General features: G+C 38.0%; 1 protein-coding gene across 1 annotated transcript in view; it reads left to right on the top strand.

Annotated features, from left to right (window-relative positions):
• Shq1 (SHQ1, H/ACA ribonucleoprotein assembly factor) overlaps window positions 1-24,009 on the top strand; it is a 121,579-nt gene that overhangs the window by 19,621 nt on the left and 77,949 nt on the right. Inside the window, exons 5-8 of the mRNA XM_003473366.5 lie at window positions 2,457-2,569; window positions 9,323-9,447; window positions 19,906-20,060; window positions 22,790-22,843. Coding sequence (XP_003473414.1) covers window positions 2,457-2,569; window positions 9,323-9,447; window positions 19,906-20,060; window positions 22,790-22,843 — 447 coding nt within the window. The remainder of the gene's footprint in view (window positions 1-2,456; window positions 2,570-9,322; window positions 9,448-19,905; window positions 20,061-22,789; window positions 22,844-24,009) is intronic.

Raw genomic sequence — 24,009 nt, 5'->3', positions numbered from 1 at the left:
TTAGCATGACCATTATGTGTTGCAAACATACAGTAGTAAAAAATGGGGGATACAGTCTTCATACTTTTCCCCTGCTAGCCTTTTAAAGAGGTCTGTGAATGAACTTCTGTATTTTATGCTGGAGACAAGGAAAATATTTTTGCAGAAATGGCTTTTTCAGCCCCTCCCCACACACATGCAGACACACCCCCTTTTTTCTTTCTTGCTGAAATTGCTGCCAGGCAGCGGGCACCTTTGGAAAACTGCCCTGGCGCTGAGAGTCAGGGCTGCACAGCAAGCTTTGGCTCTGGTGGCTGCCAGCAGCCACAATCCTAGAGTCTCTGGTGCCAGCCCAGCAACTCCTGGGACCCCCACTGCCAACAACTGTGGGATGCCAGGCTCACTGGCCCTTTGCTTCCCTCGGCTGCGCCGAGACAGGAGGTCTTTGTTTCCAGCATACACACTGGCCAGATGTGTACACAGTTCTTCATTCTCTGTCTGATTAGCTCTGCTTTATATATGGCTAAGCATCCATAACCCTGACTGCAGTCCTCCATGACCTTTGCTTGGCAGTACCCATCTTTAAAGAGCTAAGATGACGAGGGACCACAGCCGTTTTTCCCAAAAAAAGAATCCTTTTTCCTTTTGTAGTTTAACATTCTCATCCTCTCTTCTATGTTCTTTTTTTTTTTCCCCCCCTTTGGTTGATAGATACTTTAGACTTCACAGATTCCAAACTAACTTTACCTTTTCTTCTGCTTCAGTTTGTTTTGAGGGCTCAGTTGGGCAGGATCTCCGTGTGCAGCTGTAGGTAGAAGAAGCCTGGGCAGGGTTGGTGCTGCTGTGAATAACCATGTGCCATCTTGTACCTATAGCAGGCCCAAAGTCAGCAGACCAGAGGAGAGAGGAAGGGGCAAAGAAGCTGAGCTACTTCCTCATTGGTCGGTTTTCCTTCCAGCAAGTGTAGGGACGTTTGTATGGGTTCCTTGCTGAATTGCCCCTCCTGTACCCAGCACTGCCTGACCCATAGCAGTTCCTCAGGTTCTGTTTGCTGATTAAGAGTTTAGTACTGAAAACTGGGCTCAGTGTTGCAGATACAGTGAAAGGAAGATGACCAGCTTCCTGCTTTCCAGGAGATTTAACAGGGAGACAGACAGTAATCCTGCAACTAACAAATAAATGACAGATAGTGACAAGTGAAGGAAAAGGATGAGGTGCCGTGACATGCTTAGAATACTCAGAGAAGGCCAGTTTGAGAACAGGACATTTGCACTGAGTTCTGCGTGACGAGACAGGTACTGTAAGTGGAAAGGCTCAGAGAGGGAGACTGAATTGTGTTTCAGAATGGAAAGGTATCTAGCATGTGCCTTGAGCATACTTGAATCAAAAAGGAAGGGTGGTGTGGGATTCAAAGGCACGACAGGTCAGCAGATGCAGAACTGTGTTAAAAGTCTGGGTTTATTCTCAGTGCTGTTAGTGTTTTGAGTGCTTGTGGTTATGTGAGTCCCTTTATTCTCTGAAATGTAAGATTACCACGACTCATTAGTTATACTTTATGACCTCATATCTGATCCAGGTGAAAAAATGAAATAGATGATTTAAATTTCTGCCCTTCCCTTTTAGCTGCTCCTCCCAAGGGAGGAAACTGAAGCAAGGAAGGAAGCCAAGGAGTACAAGGAAGTAGTCCTTCTCAGTTCCGGTCAAAAGAATGAAGCCTATATAGTACTTTAGGCAATTTTCCTAATACACATCTATGTTTTTTTTTTAAGACAGGGTTTCACTTTGCAATTCAGCCTGCGCCTGAGTTCACTTCTGTAGCCCAGGCTGGCCTCACACTCACAGTGATTCTCTTGCCTCCTTACGATTCTGCTTGAAAAACATGCTACCTACTAATATGTGTATATATCAGTAAAGACAGTTACAATAAAGTTGAAATTTTCAAATGGAAAGCCATGAACATCAAAATTGCCACCCAAAACTTAGCTCACTAAGTAGAATGTGTGGTTTTGAGTGTATAGATAAGTCCTGTATGGTAATTGAGGAAGAAAAAGTCTGTTGTGAACGTCTGATCTTCAAACTGCTCTACCTTCATGAGCTTTCAGGTCTTTAGAGGGAAATGGATGGCGAATTAAATATCATGTACTTACGGGGCTTACTCCATTCTACCTTCATGTAAAACTTTTATAACCTTAATATTTGTTAATCAGTTAGTTTGTTGTAAGGATTAAATGAGATAATCTATGTGAAGATTGCTAACAGGGCTTAGGGCAGTGATGATGAACCTGTTTGAGACCTTTCAGTGATACAGCAGCTTAATAAGCAGTTCCTGATGTTGAATCGAAATGCCACAGATGATACCATGTTTTACTGACCAGTTAGATTCTGCTTGTGCTTTAATTTACTTTTTCTTGGCCAAGTTGAGTTTTAAATGCCCAAAACAGGCAGCAATTATTCTTTCTTTTTCTGGGCACTCCTAGGATGAACTGAGTGAAGTTATTGATATTAAGAATCCAGATTTCACCCCTGCAGCTGAACGAAGGCAGAAACGGCTTGCTGCTGAGCTGGCTAAATTTGATCCAGATCATTATCTGTGAGTATTGAGGTTTCTGATTTACTCGACATTTATTCAGAAAAGTTGAGAGTGTCTTTGCCTATATCGACCATATACATTTGGGATATTAGAAATTTAAGGATGGCTCAAAGCTTTGATCTTTGAGGTAACTTAGACGTGTGCACTTCTGTGATCTTTTTAAGTATTGCTTCCTAGTCGTTCATCCAAGCCGCAGAGAACTTGTGTAATGTACTTTGAGTTTTTTCTCATCAGACTCAGAAACAAGACTGCATTTGTGAGATTACTTACATTTTTTAAAGTAGGCCTTTTTTTGTAATTAATGGTATACCTAAATGGAAGAGTGTCACAGTTTTCTAAGATTTTGAATCTACATGTGCCTCATTTCTGCTGATCCAGGGTCTTCTAACACTTTCATACACTTGCACTTATAATCAGCAATCTTTTTCAAGTGAAGAAATAATTATCTTGTGTGGTAGATTATATTTAGAATCTAATTTTGAGTTATGTTGTATTTTCTATTTGCATTAATTAGGTCTTTAACTGAATGTGTTTCTGCGAGGGTTACATATGCATAAGGAACTTACCTAATTAATTTCTTGCTTGAGAGATTGTGATCTCTCTTACTGGTCATGATACAACACTTTTTCACATTGTCACCTGAACTCTCTTGGTACATGGCTCTCCTAGGATGTATGGAGAATGGGTATTAGATATTGATGTTGACATCACTTTTTATTCTTCCCAAGCTCTGGGCCAATAATTTCTAAGCTATTATGTATACAACTATCACAATCACTTCTCCTTCTGTTTGTCAAGTGCTTTCAGCAGGTACTCTCATAACAGATGAGGAAGGAGGTTAAAGGACTGGACCAAGGTCACACTACTGCTAAGCGACCTGGCCAGGATTTGAAAAAGTCTCTCCATTTGTCATTTTGTATTTTCTTTTTATGTACACTGTTTCAGTTTAATTGCTATGGCTCTTGTGATTAGCATTCTATCTCCTGTGACACAGTGGGATACTAATTGGAATGGCAGAAACATATCTTGTGATGTACAAATGGAATGAATGATGTATAATGATAAATGGTTGAATTATTCAACATCCTCAAGGAAACTGGATATGAGCAGGGTGTGTTACATTCTGAGGACTTCTGAGAGGTTCAACTCCATTTGCATTGCCATTTCTAATTACCTTTATCCAATTGTGATTTTAAAGGTCCACTGAAGAGTAATTTGAAGAAATCCACTTAAAATCAGCTGAATATTTAAATTTCACTGTCAGCAAATTTCGCAGTCTAGCGTGAAAACAGAATGAGCTTTACAACACTGAAGATTTGAGTGGGAGGGGAGCTTAATTAGAAGAACTGCCTATCGCTTCTAAAACTAGAAGAATAAGTGTGTGGCCTGAGAGAATGAGAAAATTGAAATTTATAGTTGGCAGTATAATATTATAAGCCACCTAGACTTTTTTTCCTGTCTTTTTTGTTTCTGTATCAGTGGCTCATTTAATCATATGTATGAACTGTTCTATTATTGTAGGAGTGGCTTAAATTTAGTCTTGGTCTAGGTCGGGAGAGCAGGTTCTTGGTGACTTTTGCTTTAGAAATAGAGCTTTGGCTAATTGTAATGTTTATGGAACCTTTTGAGCTATATCCCCACTCCTTTTAAAGCAAGTGCTCACAGTGAGTATCTGGCATGTGCCTTTGTGCTTGGCTGTTACTCATTATTTATATTAACTATATTAACTAATATTAACATTTATATTGACATGATTCACCCAAATGTATTAGTATTATTTCTTTCTTTCTGTTTTATTTTTTTCCCTTTGGTACCAGGAATTGAACTCAGAACCTTGTGCTCGCCAAGCAGGCACTGTGCTGCTGAGCTATATCCCTGGCCCCTAAATGTATTTGTATTAGATGAAGCATAAATTTAAGTTTTCAATAAAAAAATTGTTTTAGCTTAGTGCTTAACTAGTAATTAAAACAGTGGAAAAACAGCTCACTTTAAATTTATTATAATTTGCCATGCAGGTAATTAATATATCATTTTAAACAATTACATGTGTACATGTAATATTCACATGTAGTACTACTATATATTAGTGTAATATGTCCTCTATTTTTAAGTTGGTTGACCTGTCTTTACAAATTGTTAATCACGAGTCAAGACTTTTGGGGACTTGATGGATACTAATTTTGATTGTAGCTTAAAACCACAATGAAGTAAATTGGTTGTAAAGAGAAGTTTATACATTTGACTGCAACTGTATTTGGATCATTACTATTTTAGAAATCTTGTAAAACAATATAAATGTGATGTAATTTATTTTGTTTTGCTAGTTTTATAGCTCAGCACAGGGGTAGGCATATAATAGATGACTCATAAACATTTATTGTTTTGATTGTCTGTTTCTTGTGATTTATAAGTCCTTTTGGATATTTTTGCATTAAAATATGTTGACAACTTCTTGAAGCATTCCTTTGTAATTGTTCTTTTTTTGTTTATAGCATGGCTTTTCTGATTCTCTGGAAGTGTTGGCTTATTTCCTTTCTCAATTTTTAAAAAAACTGTTGACATTTTTAAAATTAACTGATTCATAAATATTTACCTATTAGGAAAAGCAGCATTTATTCATCATTGTAACATTCTGTGTGATAAGAAAAGGCACGAAAATGATCATATCCATTTGGGGTGCCATTTTAAACTATGATTGTTTTTCATTCTAAATTTATATACTATAGAAGATGTTATATTGATTAGACCTTTGGATGTGTTGAGTAATCTCAAGACACAAGTAGTAAATTGGGAGGCTGGGAGGAAGATCATATGTTTCAAGGTGCCTTTCTATTCAAAACGCTAAGCATAGGCAAAAAGCATTAAAATAAGATATCATAGAATCATTTTTTGGTTTGTGCATTTATTTGTTCAACTAGTATTTGTCTGAGTGAACCGTGTGCTAGGTGGTGCTAGGATACCAAGATGTGTACATCCCGATCTCTACCTCACAAGGCTTATTTCTTGTAGGAGGTAATATTTCTGTTGCGAAAAAGACTGAAGAATAAAGTGGATTGAAGGGTTTTGAGAGTGGCTGAGTATCTCACGAGCTCTTCTATTTCAGCATGTCCAAGATTGAACTCATCATTTAACTTCTAATTTGTCCCGAGTGTTCTCATTTGGTTGAGTGCCCCACTTTTTACCCCAGCCATCTAGGTTAAATGTCTCCACATTCGTCTCTCCATTTGTCACTCATCTTTGACTTCTTTCTTACCTTGCACATTCCATCAGTCTGAAGTTGTACAATTTATGTTTTCCTTCTTTCACTTCATCTGTTTCTGGCCCTCATCTCTGTCTGGCTTAGTGTAGCTCTCTTCTAACTGCCCAACTGGCATCTCTCTTGCTAGTTTGAACTTCTTGAAATGTGTCAACCATAAGACCCCCAGCATGATGGCTGATGCTCTTTTGCTTAAATCATAAGCCTCTCATTGCTTAACATGACGGAGAGGGTTCTGTGATCTGGACCCGGCCTATCTCTGATGTTTCACTTTTGTCATTCCTGCCCATGTTTTTATATTACGGCATTAATGAAAATTCACATTTCCCCTGTTCATACCCTGCTGCTTTACTTCTGGTATCCCTTTGCCCGAGTAAGTATTACTTATTCTTTGATACAGACCACATCATCCTCATGGACGCTCGTTGGTGTGTCCCTGGTGGAACTTGTGTTGTTTCTACCGCGTTTTTGTACAATGTTCTGTTTTGTATCCATGGTTCCCATTAAATAGTGGCATCCTTATGGTAGGAAGTGGATCTTATTAATCTTTAACTCCTTCATACTGCATGTAGAGGACATTCATTCATTAATTCATTTTGAATTAATAGCATTTAGAAACTTGAAAATAATTTATTTTGGGAAATATAGTGCTGGTCAACAGTAAATCTTATTCATGAAGTTCTTATCTTATTTCACAATGATGTAAAGAATAAGCCATTGCTTATTGAATATTGGAATTGGATCAGTGAAATTTTAGTCAAAATAATCAGTTAAACATTTCAGAATGCTTTAGAGGTTAAATTAAGAGGTGGAAATGGTAGGAATGCTGTTCTGCTTAGCCAGTTTGTTTTTTCCCATCATGTCCTCCCTGGGAGGCAAAGCAGTAACAGCTTTTCAGGTAGGGTTCTCTGCCCTGGCTTTATGTGTCCTTAGGTTCCTGTGTCCCGGACCCTTTTCTGTCACTGTGCCTCTTCTTCCTGGGGCATTCTGTCTTCCTTGATCTGAATATCAGATGCCTCTAAGGCCTGTCACTTGATCAATTATATGTCCAGCTTCCTACTGGACAGGTCTCTGTGTATTCCCAAAGGGCACTGCCACTGTCACCAGTTCCAAGTAGTAGTTGTTATCTCTTCCCCATGGTTAACTTCCTGTCTCGGCGAAGACATAGTTATCCACTGAGTTGTCTTGGTCAGTCCCGAGCATCTAAACACTGCTAGCTAGTCAACCCCTCCTCCTGAGGTGCTAGCTTCTAATGTAGGTCAGATTCTGTCCTCTGTCCACCACCACTCTCCTGTTTTAAGCCACCATTATTTTTACTTCTGCACATTTGTCCTTTAACATGTCATTCTCCTGTAAAAGCTTTTAAATATTCAGTTGTCTATCACAAGTTAAAATTATTTTAAGCCTCTCAGCAGTTTTTCCTTAAATGTGTAGCCTTATTTTGTAGACCTTGCTGTCCCTTCAGCCTGAAACACTGTCTCCCACCCACTTAATATGATTAGCTCTTAATTATTTGGCTGTTGACCTGTATGGTTTCTTCCAGGGTCCTTACCTGTCATCATCCCATGGATTTTGCCATGGAATCTTACACTGTTATGTCATAGCATTATGCCATATGTTAGGACTTGACTCTTCCATGGACTGTAAGGTCTTCAGAGGTCAGGACAGTCTACATCTTGTTGGCAGTGGCACCCCTGTGCCTAACAGGTCTAGGAACATGATACAAAGTCAAGACATGTTGAATGAATTTTTAGCTTTTCATCCAATTACTCTGATTGCTTATGCTGTTGAAATTCATTTCCTAGAAAAAGCTCTCATTTGTGGATGAATCTGTGGCAGAAACTCAGTTCAGAGAGTTTACCTTCACTTTAAGAAAAAAGAGACAACATAATTTAAAAAGCAACTATTTTATCCTAGTCATGTGTACCTGACAAAAGTGAATATTGAAATTCCCATTTCAAGATACTGGTTGTTTATAAAATATGTATTTTATTTTGTCATGCATAAAAATGAAATAGTTATGTGTGTTTAAGAGCTTGGATTCTGGAGCTGGATGTGTTGACACATACCTCTAATCCAGCTAGCTACCCAGGGGGCTGAGACAGAGGTCTACACCTGGGCAGTTTAGTGAGACCCTGTCTAAAATAAAGTGACTGGAGGTACAGTTCAGTGATAGAGTGGCTGCCTAGTAGTGCACATGAGGTGATGGGCTCCATCTCTAGGATCGGTTAGTCAGTGTGAAAATATAACGACAGAGCTTGGCTTCTGGAATAAGGCTTAAGTGGGTCCACATCTAGGCCACAGTTCTTCCTGGGCCTCAGGACCTGGGCAAGATACATTAAAATGTGGGCTTTAATGGTACTACCCTGAGGTGGGAGGGAGGCTGGGAAGGGGAAGATAATATGCTAAGACATGTTGTATACACATACCAATATCCAGGATGAATGTAATTACTATATACTACAGACATATACTAATAAAATAAAAATTAAATAAATTTACATTTTATCCAAAAAAATGATACCACCTCTTTGCATCCTAGTCGCAGGATGAGGAATCAAGAAACTGAAAAGTATTCAAAACACTTAGTGCAGTGTCTGGAACAAAGAACCCAATAAGTTGTCTTTGATTTTTGTAATTTGGGTAAGATTTCAGTATTCCAGGTAAAAGAAGAAAAAGTAACATAAAACTATCAAGTAGAAAATTCAATTTGTCAAGGAAACCAATTCCTTGAGATTCCAGTTAACTGAGGTGTAAGTGAAAATTTTCACCCTGAGTTGTACTTTTCGTGTTTTTTTCCAAGAGTACCAGTTTCCAATCTTGAACACAAAATAGTGAAATTTCTGAATATTTGTCCTTCTAGAGTGAGAGGTATATTAAAACTGAGAAACATTAGTTTTCTGTTCTTTCCAAGAGATTGTTTTTTATCTTTTACAGTAGTTTAAAATCAAGAAACTCTTCAGGTTAGCATAGCTAAAAGAAATAACTTTTATCTAGTGTAAGTATTGGTACACATGTTAAAAAATGGTTGCTGTGTGTGTGCATGCGTGTGTGTGTAGCCTTCTTTAGCTCCTTTTAATATCCTGAATTTCCTGGTGATTTATTTTTCTTTTGTGATGGATTTGGAAGATTTTGCCATTATTGTAACCTTAGCAAGATCAGTGGCACTAGCAAATGTAATGTAAATTACATGTATGTTCAGATTCCATGCCCACTAGCTGTAAGGTGAGACCTTAGATAAGATTGGTCTCTGTGTACCCTCTAGTTAAAGAGATCACTGGTGTCAACTACCCCTCTTTCATTAGATGGTGCTTCTTATTTTATGATGATTAGTAACCACAAAAAAAGTAAACACAGTGCCCAGACCTTCCTGGGAAATTACTTTGAATTAATAATCTATATTTTTAGTGTGAATGTGATGAGTTAAGATAAAGTTTTTAAAATGAAAGCCAAACTAATCTGGTGTAATAAATCCATGCACTATTTTTTTTCTTCAGAGCTGACTTCTTTGAAAGTGAGGCAGTTGAACAGATTTTGAAGTATAGCCCTTGGTGGAATGATACATACTCCAAAATGATGGCCTTGGAAAATAGTCCAGAGCAAGAAAATCATGCTGCATTAGGTAAGAAACTGAGAATTAGGTTCATCTATTTAATTTTAAAGTCTCACCGTGTACCAGGTTTACTGCCTTCCCTGTTGATAGGCTATGGTTTTAATTGCCTCACAACATGAAAATACAATTTGAATCACTATTTTTGGAAATGAGTTCTTCATCCTCAACTGAAAAATACTAAATCAGTTGACTTTTTTGGGTTGAATACATATATATATATATTTGTAAGTAGTGAATGTATTAGTTGATTTTTATTCTTACTTTCAGTTTTTATATTTTATGCCCCAAATTGTTTACAGTACATAAGGGTCACATTCATTGTGGGGAGTTGGTACAGGTACACAACACATCTCAGTTCTTACATCCTCCCCTCCTTCGTGCCTTCTCCCTGCCCTCCGTCGCTTGATCCCCTTCCTTTATGTAAGAGATCCATCTCCCTACTGCCCATTATCTTTTATTTTTGCTATTTATTTATACTTATGTAAGCTTGTATGTCTGATTTATTTCATGTAATGTTATGGTCTAAAAGTGCATCCATTTTCATTCTTTTGAAGTATATTTTCCTCACAACAGCAGGAATCCTTTTAACATTTTTTATTTATGTATTTTTAGTGAATTTAGGAATATTAACAAACAGGATATTTGAATGTTTTGAATAACCTGCTTGAGAGGGATGAGCATTGTGTGGTGGTGGGGACATTTGAGTAGCAGCTGGCGGGAAAAGGTGGGAAACTTCTCTTTGCCTGTCTGCTGAATGAATTTGATATGGCCTCTCCAGTTTTTTTTATAAGCAGTTTTATGAAAAAGCTGGACTAAGCTGTCCTCATATCCATGCCTTCCAGAGACTGGGTAGGCCAACGTGTGCCAGTGAAAACCATGCCTGGGGTTCTCATGATACGCAATTAATGACTGCTGTATTTTACAGTAAGGGCCCTTTCTTGGGTACATATGCTGTAACCGCCTTCCCTAAGTGCAAAGTGATGCCTTAAGTCTTACCCATTTCACACTGATCAGGAATAAAAGTCCTGTGTTGCCATGGTGATTGACTTGTTTACATAGTAAAAAATAAAATTTCATTGTTTAAATGAAGAAGAATACATTTACAAACACATATGGCTAAAGAATATTAAGTGAAACACAGATTTCCTACTCCAAGTCCTTTTTCTTAAAAGTAACCATTGTTAACAATTTGGCCTTTAAAAATTTTTTTATTTTTGTCCGCAGTGCTAAGAATATGTGGTAAGCAAATGCTGTACCCCTGAGCTACATCCCTAGCTCTGTGTGTGTGCATGAGAATGCAGGATCCAACGCAGGGCTGCACTGTCAGCTTGGGGCAGTTTTAAAATATGTGTATGTACATCTTCAGGAATTTATTCACATTGATTCTGTTTTTAACCTTGCTTTTTTCAGTTTATGATTGATAGGCATTTGTGCTGTTTATTGTTGATGAACATTTGGGTTGTTTGCAGTTGTCTGCTGCTGGAACCATGTGGTAGCCCTCTGATCATACCATGTGAAGTGACTCCAGGGTCTCTGTAACATCAGGAGCCCCCACCCCCGCTTCATAGCAGTGGAATTCCCTGGTAGCTGCTCTTTTTTTTTTTTTCCCAGTGTATACTATACAACTTGTTACTTAACAGACACTAGTAAATATTTATGGAAAAATATTGCCATAAATATTTTTATGGTTAAGTTTTGTTAATGGTTAGGTGATTTCTACCAGGTCAGAAATTGCTGTAATCCTACAGAAAGTAGATGATTGCATAATAGAAACTCTTGATACATTTATCATTTTCAGCAAACCCTGGATTTATATTTAAGACTTCAGAAAGTTCCCACATAACGCTGGTAAATTTTCAGATACAGGATTGCTAACACAATTTATTTAATTAACTCTATATGACATGTAGACCTTAGAAAGTTTGTATAATCTTGAATCATGAGGGCTATCAAGTAGTCTGAATCAGTTTCCCCAATTTTTGTACAGTATGAGATGATACGGGAGGAAATTGATATTTGTGTAGTTGAGCTTTCTGTCCACCAGGGTGAGCTAGCTGCCCCCCAAAATCAAAAGAAGGCATTGCCTTTGATTTTAATTCTAGCTTGCTCTCCTTTGATAAATGAGACCTTGTTCTGGGTCCAGTTTTCTGTGTCAGCAGTGCTTTGAGTTACTTCTCTCTGTAATTTTAACAGCACATTAAACCAGTGGCCCATCCTTTTAACTGCTAGCTCTGCGGACCTTTCATCTGACCCATGGCTTGTCACCTGGCTGTGCGTCAGGCAGATTCATAGTCTGCTAAGCCATTGTGGAGATTCATTCTAAAAGGCACCTTTAAAAACAGCAAGGGCACGAGATGTAAGGTAGATGAACTTGAGCTGTATTGACTAGAAAGTACGTTCTCTACTATGCCAACTAGAAAATTAAGCATAGGATATAAGCTAAATATTGGGCTCCACCACATGCTAATGATATGATCTTGCAAATGTAGGTATCTGTGGAAATCCTACACATACCTCAGAGTTAGCATAACGATTGAATGAGGTAATATGTGTAAAATTTGAGAATATTGTGAATGCTGGAAATTATTACTAAAATAAAATCAGTGATGAGAGACCCAGGAATTGAATGGCTTCTGTGTGAAATGACTTTTGTTTGTTCGTCTTTTTGAGACAGAGTTTCATTGTGCAGTTCAGGCTGGCCTTGAATTCACCTTGTAGCCCAGGCTGGCCTGGAACTCCCAGAAATCCTTCTGCCTCAGCCTCCTGGGGGCTGTGATTACCAAGGTGCAACATCGTGCCTGGCTGAAATGATCAATTTTGAACACTTTTGCAAAGCTTTAACAGAACGTTCTTTGTTAATGAGGTTTTTCTGTCATTTTTTTTATTCAAATGTTTGAGACATCCAGAATTGGAAGAGTCAATTAAAGTATATTGAACTAGGTAGGATAAAAATGGGAGAAAATTAATCAAGAAATAAGCCTGCATCTACCTGGTAAGTATGAGGTAGTGAGTTTGATTCCTGGTACAAAAAAAAAAAAAAAAACCAGAACAAGCCTTGAAGTTCTGCTTAGCCAGGGTCCATTATACTACCGACCCCCACATTGTCCTCTGCATCTCTTGCCTTCGACCTCTTTGTCAAAGCAGTGAGATGCTGCCTATTGAACAGGAGGTGAAAGGTACATCTTTGATTCATGCTTTGTTATAAAATATTCACCTTCATCATTTCAAATTTCAGATGAGCCTTAGGCGGCTAACTTTGCTGTGGTCTTTGCTTGAATTTTGATTGTTGTTGTTCATCATAGTCCTGAGTTATAGCCAGGAGACTTGAGCTTTATAGTGACCCAGATTCTCTTCCCCATAGGTTTGTGAATGGCAGTGTTAAATGGTGTGCTCCCGCAGAGCACGAGGTTCACGAGAATGAACTCACCACATTTCCCGTGTGAATTTCAGTGGTTAGTCTTAGCCCAAGAGTCTTGGCATGTAATTGCTTGTTATGATACCACATAACATTTATAGACAGTGAGCTTCCTAGCAGGGACATCCTGTTTGGCACCAGCAAGCCCTTCAGTGTTGGTGGAGATAACTGTTAGTGTCAGCTTTGAAAACTGTAGCACTGTGTGGCTGCCCATCTAGGCTGAAGGCTTGGATGCAGCACATTTTCTTCTGGTTCTCTTGATCTATTTCCAGTAACTGTACAGTGTCATAGACAGCCTGTTAAAATTGGGAGATGGTCTTGGGATATTGGCTTCAAAATCCTAGGGCACTAGTTGCCTCAAGTGTGTTGAGCTTTCAGCTAGTTTTTGTTTCATTATAGATTATTTTTAGAAGTATAATGAACTGAAATGTTGTGAACTATATAGCAAAACTGCTCTGTAGTGTAGCTAAGTCATACAAATGCTTGACAAATGTTACTCATGGTGGCAGAAATCCAAGGATTGTTGGCACTGCATCTGTAAGTATTGTGTGCAGACCTCCCCAAGATCCCCTGTGGGTGATATGATGTACAACTCTACTAAAAATGGCCTCAGGGAGCTTAGTTTTATTTCTCTAGTGATTTGCTGGTTTGTTGTTATTTATTCTCATAGTTTCTTTACTTAAATTTCAGATTGCCAGTGTATTTATGTATTATTAATTAGCTAAGTAGGCCAACATGGAACTTAAAAATGCTCAGAAAAAATTGACTGTGTTATGATTTAGACCTAAAAATGTACTTCCAGAAACTCAGATTTGGAGGTTAGGCCTGGGGGCGGGTCACGGGTCATAATTAGAAAGGGTGCATTCTTGTCCCTGGCTCTTCCATTCTCTTTCTCTCTGCTTCCTGGCTGCCATCATGTGAGCAGCTTTCCCCCACCAGGCTGTTTTTTTGCCTTGGTGAGCTCCAGCTGTAAACTGAACTAAAATCAACTCTCCTTCTTGAAGTTGTAGGTGTTGAATATTTTGTGAGCTGAAATAAACCTCTTCTCCTGTAAGTTAGGGAGGCTCAATGGCAGGAAAGTGACTTATACAATACCATTGTATTTTAAGAAAACAAGAGACACCTAGCATCTAAGAATTCAGTAGAGTGCAGTCAAGTAGGCTATCCTTATATAGCTATTGAAGGTGATGTATAACAGGTGTACACCCTTGCTCAGGGGGTAGTGTAACATGAGAACCTACAGCATCCAGGTTGACTTTTTCAGGTTGTTAAACATACACAGGTATGATTACTTAACAGTGATGGTAAGGCCTGGGGATTTTTTTTAGCTCAGCGGCATAAGTGGCCTGCCTTGCAAGCGCACAGTCCTGAGTTCGATCCCCAGTACCAAAAAAAAAAAAGAGTGATGATAATACCACATAGAGTTGTTGTGTTAAGTGATTCTGGGCACACTTACTTTGAGATTCAGAGTTACGGGGAAGCAGATCTGTTTATTAGTCAACTAGGGTATAAAGGCTTTTCTCTAGTGAGAGAATATTATCACAAACACCTGGCACTGTGCTCTAAGGTAAATTAATGAATGTCTGAAAAACTATGCTTAGGGGAATACTGCCTCAAGTCTTGTTACTAAATGCAGGAGGTATTAAAAATACTTTGTCAAGTGGGCTTTTTTTATGCATTATCTTTCTTAATAGTTTCTTTAAATTGAATCACTTGAAGTAAACTGAGAGCTTTTATTTAAATTAAGGAATCTTTAGATTAGCTCTTTAATGAGGCAGTCAATACCCAGTTTATCTGTTGTAGTTCATTTTTAAATGTTAATCTTTATAGAATGCTTCACTTGGTACCTACCTGTGTTAAGTTTAAAAAATACACAAATCTTTATCTTGCTTAGCAAGAAATTAAATACATTTTAAAAATTACCAACTATGTAAGCAATGATCATACAGATATATCCCTTTTCTTTTTTTTTTTCTTACATAAGGTTGCTTATGTGGTTGAAAAATAGTATATAAGCCCCTTTTTAAACCTGGGGTTGTGCATATAACTCAGTGGTAAAGCATAGTGCTGGGGATTGAACCATGCCTCGGTTTAATCTGCAGCACTACCAAAACAAAAAAAGTAACACACACACACACACACACACACACACCCCTTTTTTTGTTGTTGTTTTTTGGGCACTTTTTAAAAAAGTATTTTAATGAGTAACATATTGCTTCTGGCAATTTAAAGTGTGTATTTTCTTTTTTCTTTTTGAAATAAAATGGATTACAAAAAAAAGAAAAAAATTGAAAATAAGTGTATTTTAGAGCCTCCCATTCCCACTGAGGATAAGTTGCAAAACCACCAGAATTGAAAGCCTTTAACTATTAAAAAAAAAAAAAAAAAAAAAAAAAAACAAACTAAGCATGCTAAGCATAAGTGTTAAGAAAAGAAGGTTAGAAAATTGTGACTGGGGCTCTATTAGTCAGTTTTCCACTTCTGTAACAAAATATAAGAGACAATCAAAATAAGAGGAAGGGTTTATTTTTTCCTCATGGTCTTCGAGATTTTAGCCCATGATCTGTTGACCATGTTGCTTTCAGGTCTGTGGTGAGACAGCCGTAAGTTATGGCAGAAGTGCGTAGAAAAACCATCTGTTCCACCATGTCCAGGATGTGAAAGACGGGTAGGAAGGAGCTGGAGTCCCACTCTTCTTTTTTATCTATCTATTTATTTTATTTTTGGTTTTTTTGAGACAGGGTCTTACTGTGTAGTTCAGGCTGGCCCTGAACTCCTGGCGATCGTCCTGCCTTAGCATGCATATGTGTGTACCACCATGCCCAGCTCCACTATCCTTTTCAAAGACACACCTCCAGGAAAGATCTCTCACTGTACCCTAGCTTCTAAAGGTTCCACCTGTTCCTAGTAGTGGTAGGGAATGGAGACTAAGCCTTTATCAAGTGGGCTTTTGAGGGATATTTATCTGGACCAATGCATGATTCAGTGTTTATGTTTGATCAGATTATCTTCTGGCTCTTGCCAAGTTGTGATGAGCAGAAAAAAAAAGTCTTGTTGAACAGAGATAGAAAAAGGACTAGGTGGCTAGCTGTCTACTCAGGAAATGGTTTGGGTATACTGAAAAGGCTTTTTGTGTGTGTGTGTGAGAGGTCTTTTTGAGACAGTTCAGGCTGGCTCTGAACTCACTTAATAGCCCAGGCTGGTCTTAAACTTGCAACAGTCCTCCTGCCTCAGCCTTCTGAGTGTTGGCATTACAAGTGTGCACCACTATGCCTGACTGAAAAGGAATTTTAGCAATTCTTCACCTCCAAAGAGGTGACAGTGGGAACCAGGTGTTTTTCATGGTCTTCCTTCTTTTTAGTAAAAGGCTTCCTTGGATTACAGCTGAGTAAGTGACCAGTGACTGTAATTCCTTTTGTTTTCCTTGCAACTGTCTGTGGTCTTGTGCCTGAGTCCTAGGTGATGGGAAGTGATCAGAAGTGATATGTGCATTTCCTGGAATAAGTCCCAAGAAACCAAGAGCTTGCCACCCTCCTCTTGTTTTTTTGTCTTATTTTATTTTATTTTGTTTGGCTAGGAAGTTATAAAAACCCCAAGAACATATCTAGGACCCACAGATCGAGGTCATATGATGGGGAAACAGATGCCATCCAGGCCTGACTCACCAAGAGAGTAGCATGAGAAAGACTAATTTTGTCTCATTTAAGCCGCTGCTCTTGGATGTTAGGGTTGTGTGGTCCCTGTTCCAGTAGGCTAGCTTCTATTTATCTGAGTATAATGAGTGATACTAAAACCTGGAGAAACAGATGTAGAGGTTACTTTGACGTGGAACACCAGAATGGAAAAAGGATGCACTTCTTCAACTGGGTTGAAAAACTTTTTAAAGTGAATTTGAAGTGATTGTCTGATTAGGGCTGGAAGGAAAATTACAAATTACTTCACAAGATGAGAGATTGGTAACACCATTACTTAGCCATATCTATATAAATAGATGCTTAGGTTTCTTAAAAATTTCTCATAGACAAATGCTAGAAAGTGTTTTACTTATAATAGCAAAGAGCTGAGTAATGCATGTTTTTAGCTGTTATTTTTTCTGCATCTCTTGCTCTAGGTTTATGAACACTGAGATATATGAGAATGTAGTAATGCTTACGTTTTATCAATGTGGGAAGGTGCACAATTGAATAGAAAAATGTGTTGTATAATTTTTTTTTTTTGAGACAGGGTCTTATTATGTAGTCAGGCTGGCCTTGAACTTGCTTACGTAGTGTAGACTGGCCTCAAACTCACAATGATTCTCCTGCCTTAGCTCCCCAAGTGCCAGGCTGTTATATGATGTTTTGTCAATAACTGTAAGAAGACTTGATGGAAGAGACTACTTTATGATAGTTTGCCTACATTTCAGGAACCAAGGGAAACTTAGGAGCTGTGGTCTTATACTTGCCATTATGTAACAAACTTATTTATAATAAGTATACCATTGATAAGTATTATAAGTTTGTCGTTTTAGACTACATAGCCAGTATTTGGCAAAGTGGCTGATAAATGAAATAACCAGGTGATGCACACCTGTATTCCCAGCTACTTAGAGACCCAAAATAAAGGCCAGTCTGGGCAACTGAGACCCTGTCTCAAAAATAATCCAAGGGTTAGGGAATGTATCTCAGTAATAGAAAGCTTGCCTAGTATGCATGAAGCCTTGGGTTCAATTTCCAATATCAATAAATAAATAAGTAAATAATTAAATGCCTTTTTTCTGTTTTAGCAAGAAGTTCTGAGTAAAGGAAATGGCACAAAGTGCAGTGTTTACCACAATGAAAAAACAAATGCTTTGAAGTAATTCTTAACTGAGCAACAGATCTATTTGACAGAGTTGATAACTTAATATAGCAGGAAAAAGTGCCTTACTGGCCAAACTGTGGTTGCCCAGTTAACTATGCAGCCAGAATAAATGAAATCTTTTCTCTTTTTTTGGGTACAAGAATTGAACTTAGGACCTTGCGCTTCCCAGGCAGGCACTTGTGCTGCTGAGCTAGATCCCTGGCCTCTGTTAAAAACCTTAAAACATATGAAAAAAATAGCTTCCAGGTGGATGAAGCATTTAAACAGAAATTAAAACAATAAATTATAAAGAGACTGTGTACAGTTCAGGGGAAAGAAACAAAGCTCTTAGTCCAGAATCTATTTTAGAAAAAAAAAAGATAGATTTACTTAGCAACATAAAAAATACTTTAATGACCAAAGTTAACATAAACAAAATCAGTGTTCCTAGTGCGGAATTAGAGGGGTAGTTAGGATTTCTATTTCTAATATACCAAGAGTTCTTAAAAATTTGACATGTTATCCAATAGGGAAAAATGGGCAGAGCACATTCCAGGAGCTGATCTTCAGGAAAGCAGATCCAGATTGCCAGCAGACATGGGAAGCAGTGCTCAGAGTTTGTGGCAAGAGAGATGCTGTGACAGATTCACACAGTCACCTTCATGACCTCACCGCTTGTGTGCATGCATCGGGGCTCACGCCTGGCTCTGAGTCTTCTGCTTAGGCTCTTAGAAGGCTGTAGCTAATTTTTTTTTTTTAAATAGGTGTTGATGGCTGCATTCCTTTCTGGAGCTCACAGGCCTTCCAGACTTGCATGGTTGGCAGAATTTTGTTCCTTGATACTGGATAACTCAGGGCCCTGGTCGGTTGCTGGCTGACAGTCAGGGCCAGCAACAGAGCTTAGCATTCTCCACAGGTGCTTTCACATAACCTTCTCAGGTCACCTCGCCACTTGGCATCTTTCTTATTCAAAACTGTCAGGCGAGGTGCTGGCTCTCCCCTGATAGTGATGGGGCAGATCATGGCAGTGACTGTCATTTCCCTGTTGCCATATTCGGTCCGACAGAAGCAAGTCTCCAGGTGCATCCCATGTAATAATGTGATTCCTTGTTGATCATCTTAAAATTCTTACCAGAGTCACGTTAAATCTATGAAGCTGGAAAGTAGTAGGAAGAAAAGCTACTACATTTAGTATCAGACAGGGTGGAAGGCGTATTTAGGAAAAGGAACTTCTCTCCATGACTATTAGAAAAGAGTGTCTTTATAGCCTTTAAATAGAGTATGTAAAAAACTAGCTAAACTTTGGAGCCAGTAAATGTACTCTTGGGAATCTTTTATAGAAATAAAGCTTCCAGTATCCAAGGACATATGGCAAGGGCATTTTTTGGTAGCATTATTAGCAGTAGCAGAAAAGTTGAAGCAAAGTGCATGCCCATCAGTAGGGGGAGTGATTGGATAGAGCGTGGAACATCACAGACTGTTCCTCTGTCGGAAAATTAGCCCCAGACCAGCTGCATTAGCGATGTGCCAGAGGTCGTGTTGAGGGAGAGGTATGTGCGTTTGTGCGTCCCCGTGTGATCACACACGGCTCCAGAGACACTGGGGTGTGATCTGCACTAGATTTTCAGTGTGGGGAGGCTGTTGATGAAGACAAAGGTGAAAAGAGAGTGCGAAGTCAGCGATGCAAAGGCCTCAAAAAACCATCTTGACAAGGAATATTCTTTTCTCACAAGTCTAGTGTGTGTAATATAGTCTCATTTGTACATTCAGTGAAACTTTATATGGATAAAGAGTAATAAATCTTATACCCTTAATACTGATTAGTATATGAGGATGTCCCTGTACCTTTATATAGAACTTTGTAAGTGGATAGTGAGTAATTTTATCTAGTGCTTTATTTGGAATTCCTGCTGTCAGAATGTATTTATTATCTTTATTTTAAAGTCAGTAACTGTGGCATTTCAAAACCGTAACTACAAGGCAGCGTAACCTAAGGGGTGGTGCTAACAGGAAGAGCAGCTATTGTTTAGAAGTGTCTCTTTTAGCTCTACTAGGATTTGAATGGTATTGTCCTTGCCAAAGTTGTGAAATCCACTTTTTAAATTCTAGAGTTAAGTAGAAATTACTTTTATTTCAGTTTCTATATGTAGAATTCTAACTTTGGCAAGTCTACTTTGGCAGTTTTACAAAACTGAGTGGGACACTTAAATTTTAAATACATTTTCTTCTAGTGTCTTTTTCTGAGGAAGAGAAGTATCAGCTGCGAAAATTTGTCAATAAGTCTTACCTGTTGGACAAGAGAGCTCATCGTCAAGTGTACTACAGTTTAATTGATATCCTTCTGGCCTACTGCTATGAAATCCGTGTCACTGAAGGAGAGAGGAATGTAAGTGCGAGTATGCCTGTGTGTCCGGGTAGACCAGCGTGCTAGGGAAACTGCGTGACAGTGCCAGCCCTCTTGTCCAGAGCAGAACCTGTTGTGATTAGTTTCTCTGTGGATGCCCCGGGAAGAGGAGGGTAGCGTGGTAGGTGGTGATGGCAGCCCCTGTGTGAACAGTGCTTACGTGGTCTTTTCCTCTCGTCTCGTGGCGTTTGCTGCCACCACGTGCAAAGCAGGGATGTTTAGGGAAGGAAAGCTGAGGACAGAGAGAGGCTGCCTGCGCTCTCATCTCTTAGGCCGCAGAAGAAGGCCGTGTCACATGACACCGACACTGACAAGGGTGTCAACTGCCATACTCATTTGTATTCCTTGTCCAAACCATTGATCATCACATATACATTAGAGCATTTTACCCAGAGGAAAGGAATCTTGCAATTCACCTGCAAATGTCTCACAATTTATGTAGGATATGTGCTGTTAAAAAACTATGTGAATCAGATTTTTAAAAAAATTTTGCTGCTAAAAAGATAAACTATAAAGTTAAATCCTTTTGTGAAATAGATTACTTCTTAAATGATCTTCTAAACATAATATAGGCTTTATCTCTTAAACCAAATTGGATTTTTCAGATAAAAAGTTAAACTTCTTTCTCACCTGTGTGACGGATGCTATGTTACAGAAGATTGGAAAAGTCTTTCTTATTAGTGTGGCCCTGCAGCTGTTTATGATTGTGTGCTCAGAGAGCTTTAACCTCGGCAGGTGCTTCCTTGCTGTTGAATTACAGAGTTACTGTAGTTTATATCACTTAAAGAAAAATATACACATAAAAAAATAATTAAAATTTCCTGTAGTTTCAGTTTTCAGCGATAACTGCTGCTAGAAGGTGACATATCTCTTCTCAGTCTTCTTTCAGTGTTTCCGTGTGTGTATATGTGTGTGTGTTTATACTGGCTCATGACACGTGTTCAATCTTTCATTCAACATGCTAGCACTAGCATAACATTAGAGTTAGAATTTGACTTGTGCCTTTTTTATTGTCATGATTCTGAAAATTTTTATAAGTTGATACTTGAGGTTTGCCCATATTTCCAGAATGAGTATTATCGAGGGTCTCAAGAATATAACAATCTGAAAATACTTTGTTTTCATTAATCTCTTTAAGATACTATAAATAGTTGGATAGCATGTTTTCTTAGACAGAAAAGTATATCTACATATTACTGAGTTGGTGGGAGTATACTTGATAAAATTTAACATTTTTTATTCTTCACTTCACATGTTTGAGATTGCTTCACCTTTGAGAATTTCTCTAGAATGTCTTTAGTCCCAGAAGTATTCTCTGAAAGGCCACATTCTTGAGCAGTTTTTTTTTTCCAAATCTATTTTATTTCAAGAATAAAATGAGAGAAAAAAAGAAGAAAAAAACTACAACAAAATTTCAAAACACATCAGCCAGGGGTACATACACTGCTCACTGTCATCCCCAAATAATGCATCCAGAGCACAAGACATCTGCATTCAATTGTCCCACCAATACCTGCACAAATCTTTCTTTCCAGCAAACTCAGAGAACTCAGTAATACAACTTTTTTATATACATATACATACACATACACATATACATGCTTTGTCTTTCAGCTTCGCATACTAGTGAAACAATATGATGTTTACATGTGTATATTATTTCACTAAATATCCTTCTTTTTGGCTGAGTAGTACTCTGATGTATAAAAATACTATATCTTTTATATCTATTCCTCGTCAGTGGACACTTAGGTTGTTTCCAAGATCTGGCTATTATTACAAACTGTGCTGCTATAAACATGGGTGCACATATATCATTGTGGTATGATGTTTTTAATCCTTCTGGGATAATCCAGAAGGAGAATAGCTAGGTTGAAAGGGACTTTTAGTCCTAGTTTTTTGAGGAATTTCTACGCTGACTTCCACAGTGCACCAATCTGCATTCCCACCCACAGCGGAGAAGGGTTCCTTTTTCCTCACAGCCCCACTAGCATTTACTATTGGTTGATTTCTTGATAGTAGCCATTCTTTTTGGGGTGAGGTGGAATCTCAGTGTTGTTTTAGTTTACATCTCTCAAATGACCAGTGATGTTGAACATTGTTTCACATATTTATTTGCAATTTGTATTTCTTTATCTAAGAAGTTTTTATTCATCTCAGGTGCCCATTTTTGGTTTAGGTCTTTATATTTGGGAGGGCTGACTTTTTTGATTCTTTATATGTTCTCAGTAGGAATCTTTTTTCTGAGGTACAGCTGGCAAATATTTTCTCCCACGTTATGGGTTGGTGGTTTCTCTTGCTGTGCAATAGGGTGAGATCTCAGTTATTCTTTGTGATAATTCCTGTGCAATTGGGGTTTTGTTTCTTGAGCAGTTTTTAAAGTCAGTAGGCAGTTGTTGAATAGTAAATAGCAGTGAAGAGGGACAAAATTGAACATCATTTCACTTTATTTTTAGTTTCAAAGCCCTGCTATTTGCTTTTATTTTCTGGTGTTCTTATCAGTAGGAAATTTTTATTGTATCAAATCCCAAGTAAACAGGAATTTCTCTCAAATAGACTGCACATCAGTAAAAACAATTATTTTTCTACTGTTAGCAACACTTCTTAATGCTTGTATGTGTCAGTACTACTGAGACACTAGGTTAAGTAGATACCTGCGTTTAATTTTTAAGTGACTTTAGAGTGATGATACTCTTTTCTCCAAAACACAGGTTGAATCCGCATGGAATATTAGAAAACTGAGTCCAACACTGTGCTGGTTTGAGGTATGATATCTAGTTGCAATTGTTTAGATTTTTGTTGTTCAAAAAGTTACTTTTCTGCTGTTGTTACTTCATTTTGGATAATTTAAGCAATTCTTAATTTTTAAAATTGGAAGCTTTATTATGTACTTTGGTTTTTGTTTCCAATGAATTTATGATAGTGAAGCTAGGTAAATGTTTTGGTAATTGCAGGGAGGAAATATACTTTAAAAGAACAACGCAGGCATATTTTGGTGGGAGACAATGTGTAGTAGACTTGTATTTGCAAATTGGCAGATACTGGAGCTCAGAGCTCAGGATGCAGAACAGTCTAGGTGGTAGTGGACCACCAGGGCCTGTGCTGAGCATTTTGAATCCATAACTTTGCTTGCTCCTCCCAACAAGTTTGGAGGTAAGTACTGCTGATTTTACACATGAGGAAACTTTGATCAGATAGCTTAAATAACTTATCCTATAACTGTATGGTTAGAGATGATAAATATAGTAATGATTGTTTTTATATTTGTTTTCCAGAAAATAGTTGTATGAGTCTCAACAAAAACATCAAAAGATGATATCTTTGAATTATCTAGATTTGAACAAACTTTTACACATCACAACAATAGTTTACTAAGCGGTATCTTTTATACTATAAGTGGTTAAAATCTGTAGAAATTATCTTGTTCCTTTAGTATTAATTTTATGTTTTGTTTTACATATGATTGCCCGTTGTGGTGTGCACACCTATGATCACAGCACTTGGGAGGCTGAGGCAGGAGGATAGTTGCAATTTCAAGACCAGTCTGGGTTATGAAGTAAGCTCAAGGCCAGCCTGAGATATATAGTGAGACCCTATCTCAAAAGGACAACAACAAAAAAAAGAACAAAAACCCATATGATTTACATTTTTATTCTTTTGTTATCAACAGCCAGTTAAATTGCATAAAATTTCCTTTAGCTAATGTATTTTGGGGGTAGGGGATTGATGGCAGTCAAACCCAGTGTTTGTGCATGGTAGCAAGTACTCTACCACTGAGCTATACCACCAGTCAATATCTAGTGTTTTTATTAAGTTTTGAAGTGCTGATGGTATCTCTCAAGATAAAATACCTTTCCCCAGAAATCAGTTACAGTATTTTCTCTTTGATAAATAAAAACGAATCACTGAAGTAAATAATCATATATAGGTG

This window comes from Cavia porcellus, unplaced genomic scaffold (genome assembly GCF_034190915.1).
Source record: "Cavia porcellus strain 051 isolate PalLab524CR breed Dunkin Hartley unplaced genomic scaffold, mCavPor4.1 scaffold_13, whole genome shotgun sequence".
Taxonomy (NCBI): Eukaryota; Metazoa; Chordata; class Mammalia; order Rodentia; family Caviidae; genus Cavia; species Cavia porcellus.
This window is presented reverse-complemented; position numbering and strand designations above follow the sequence as displayed.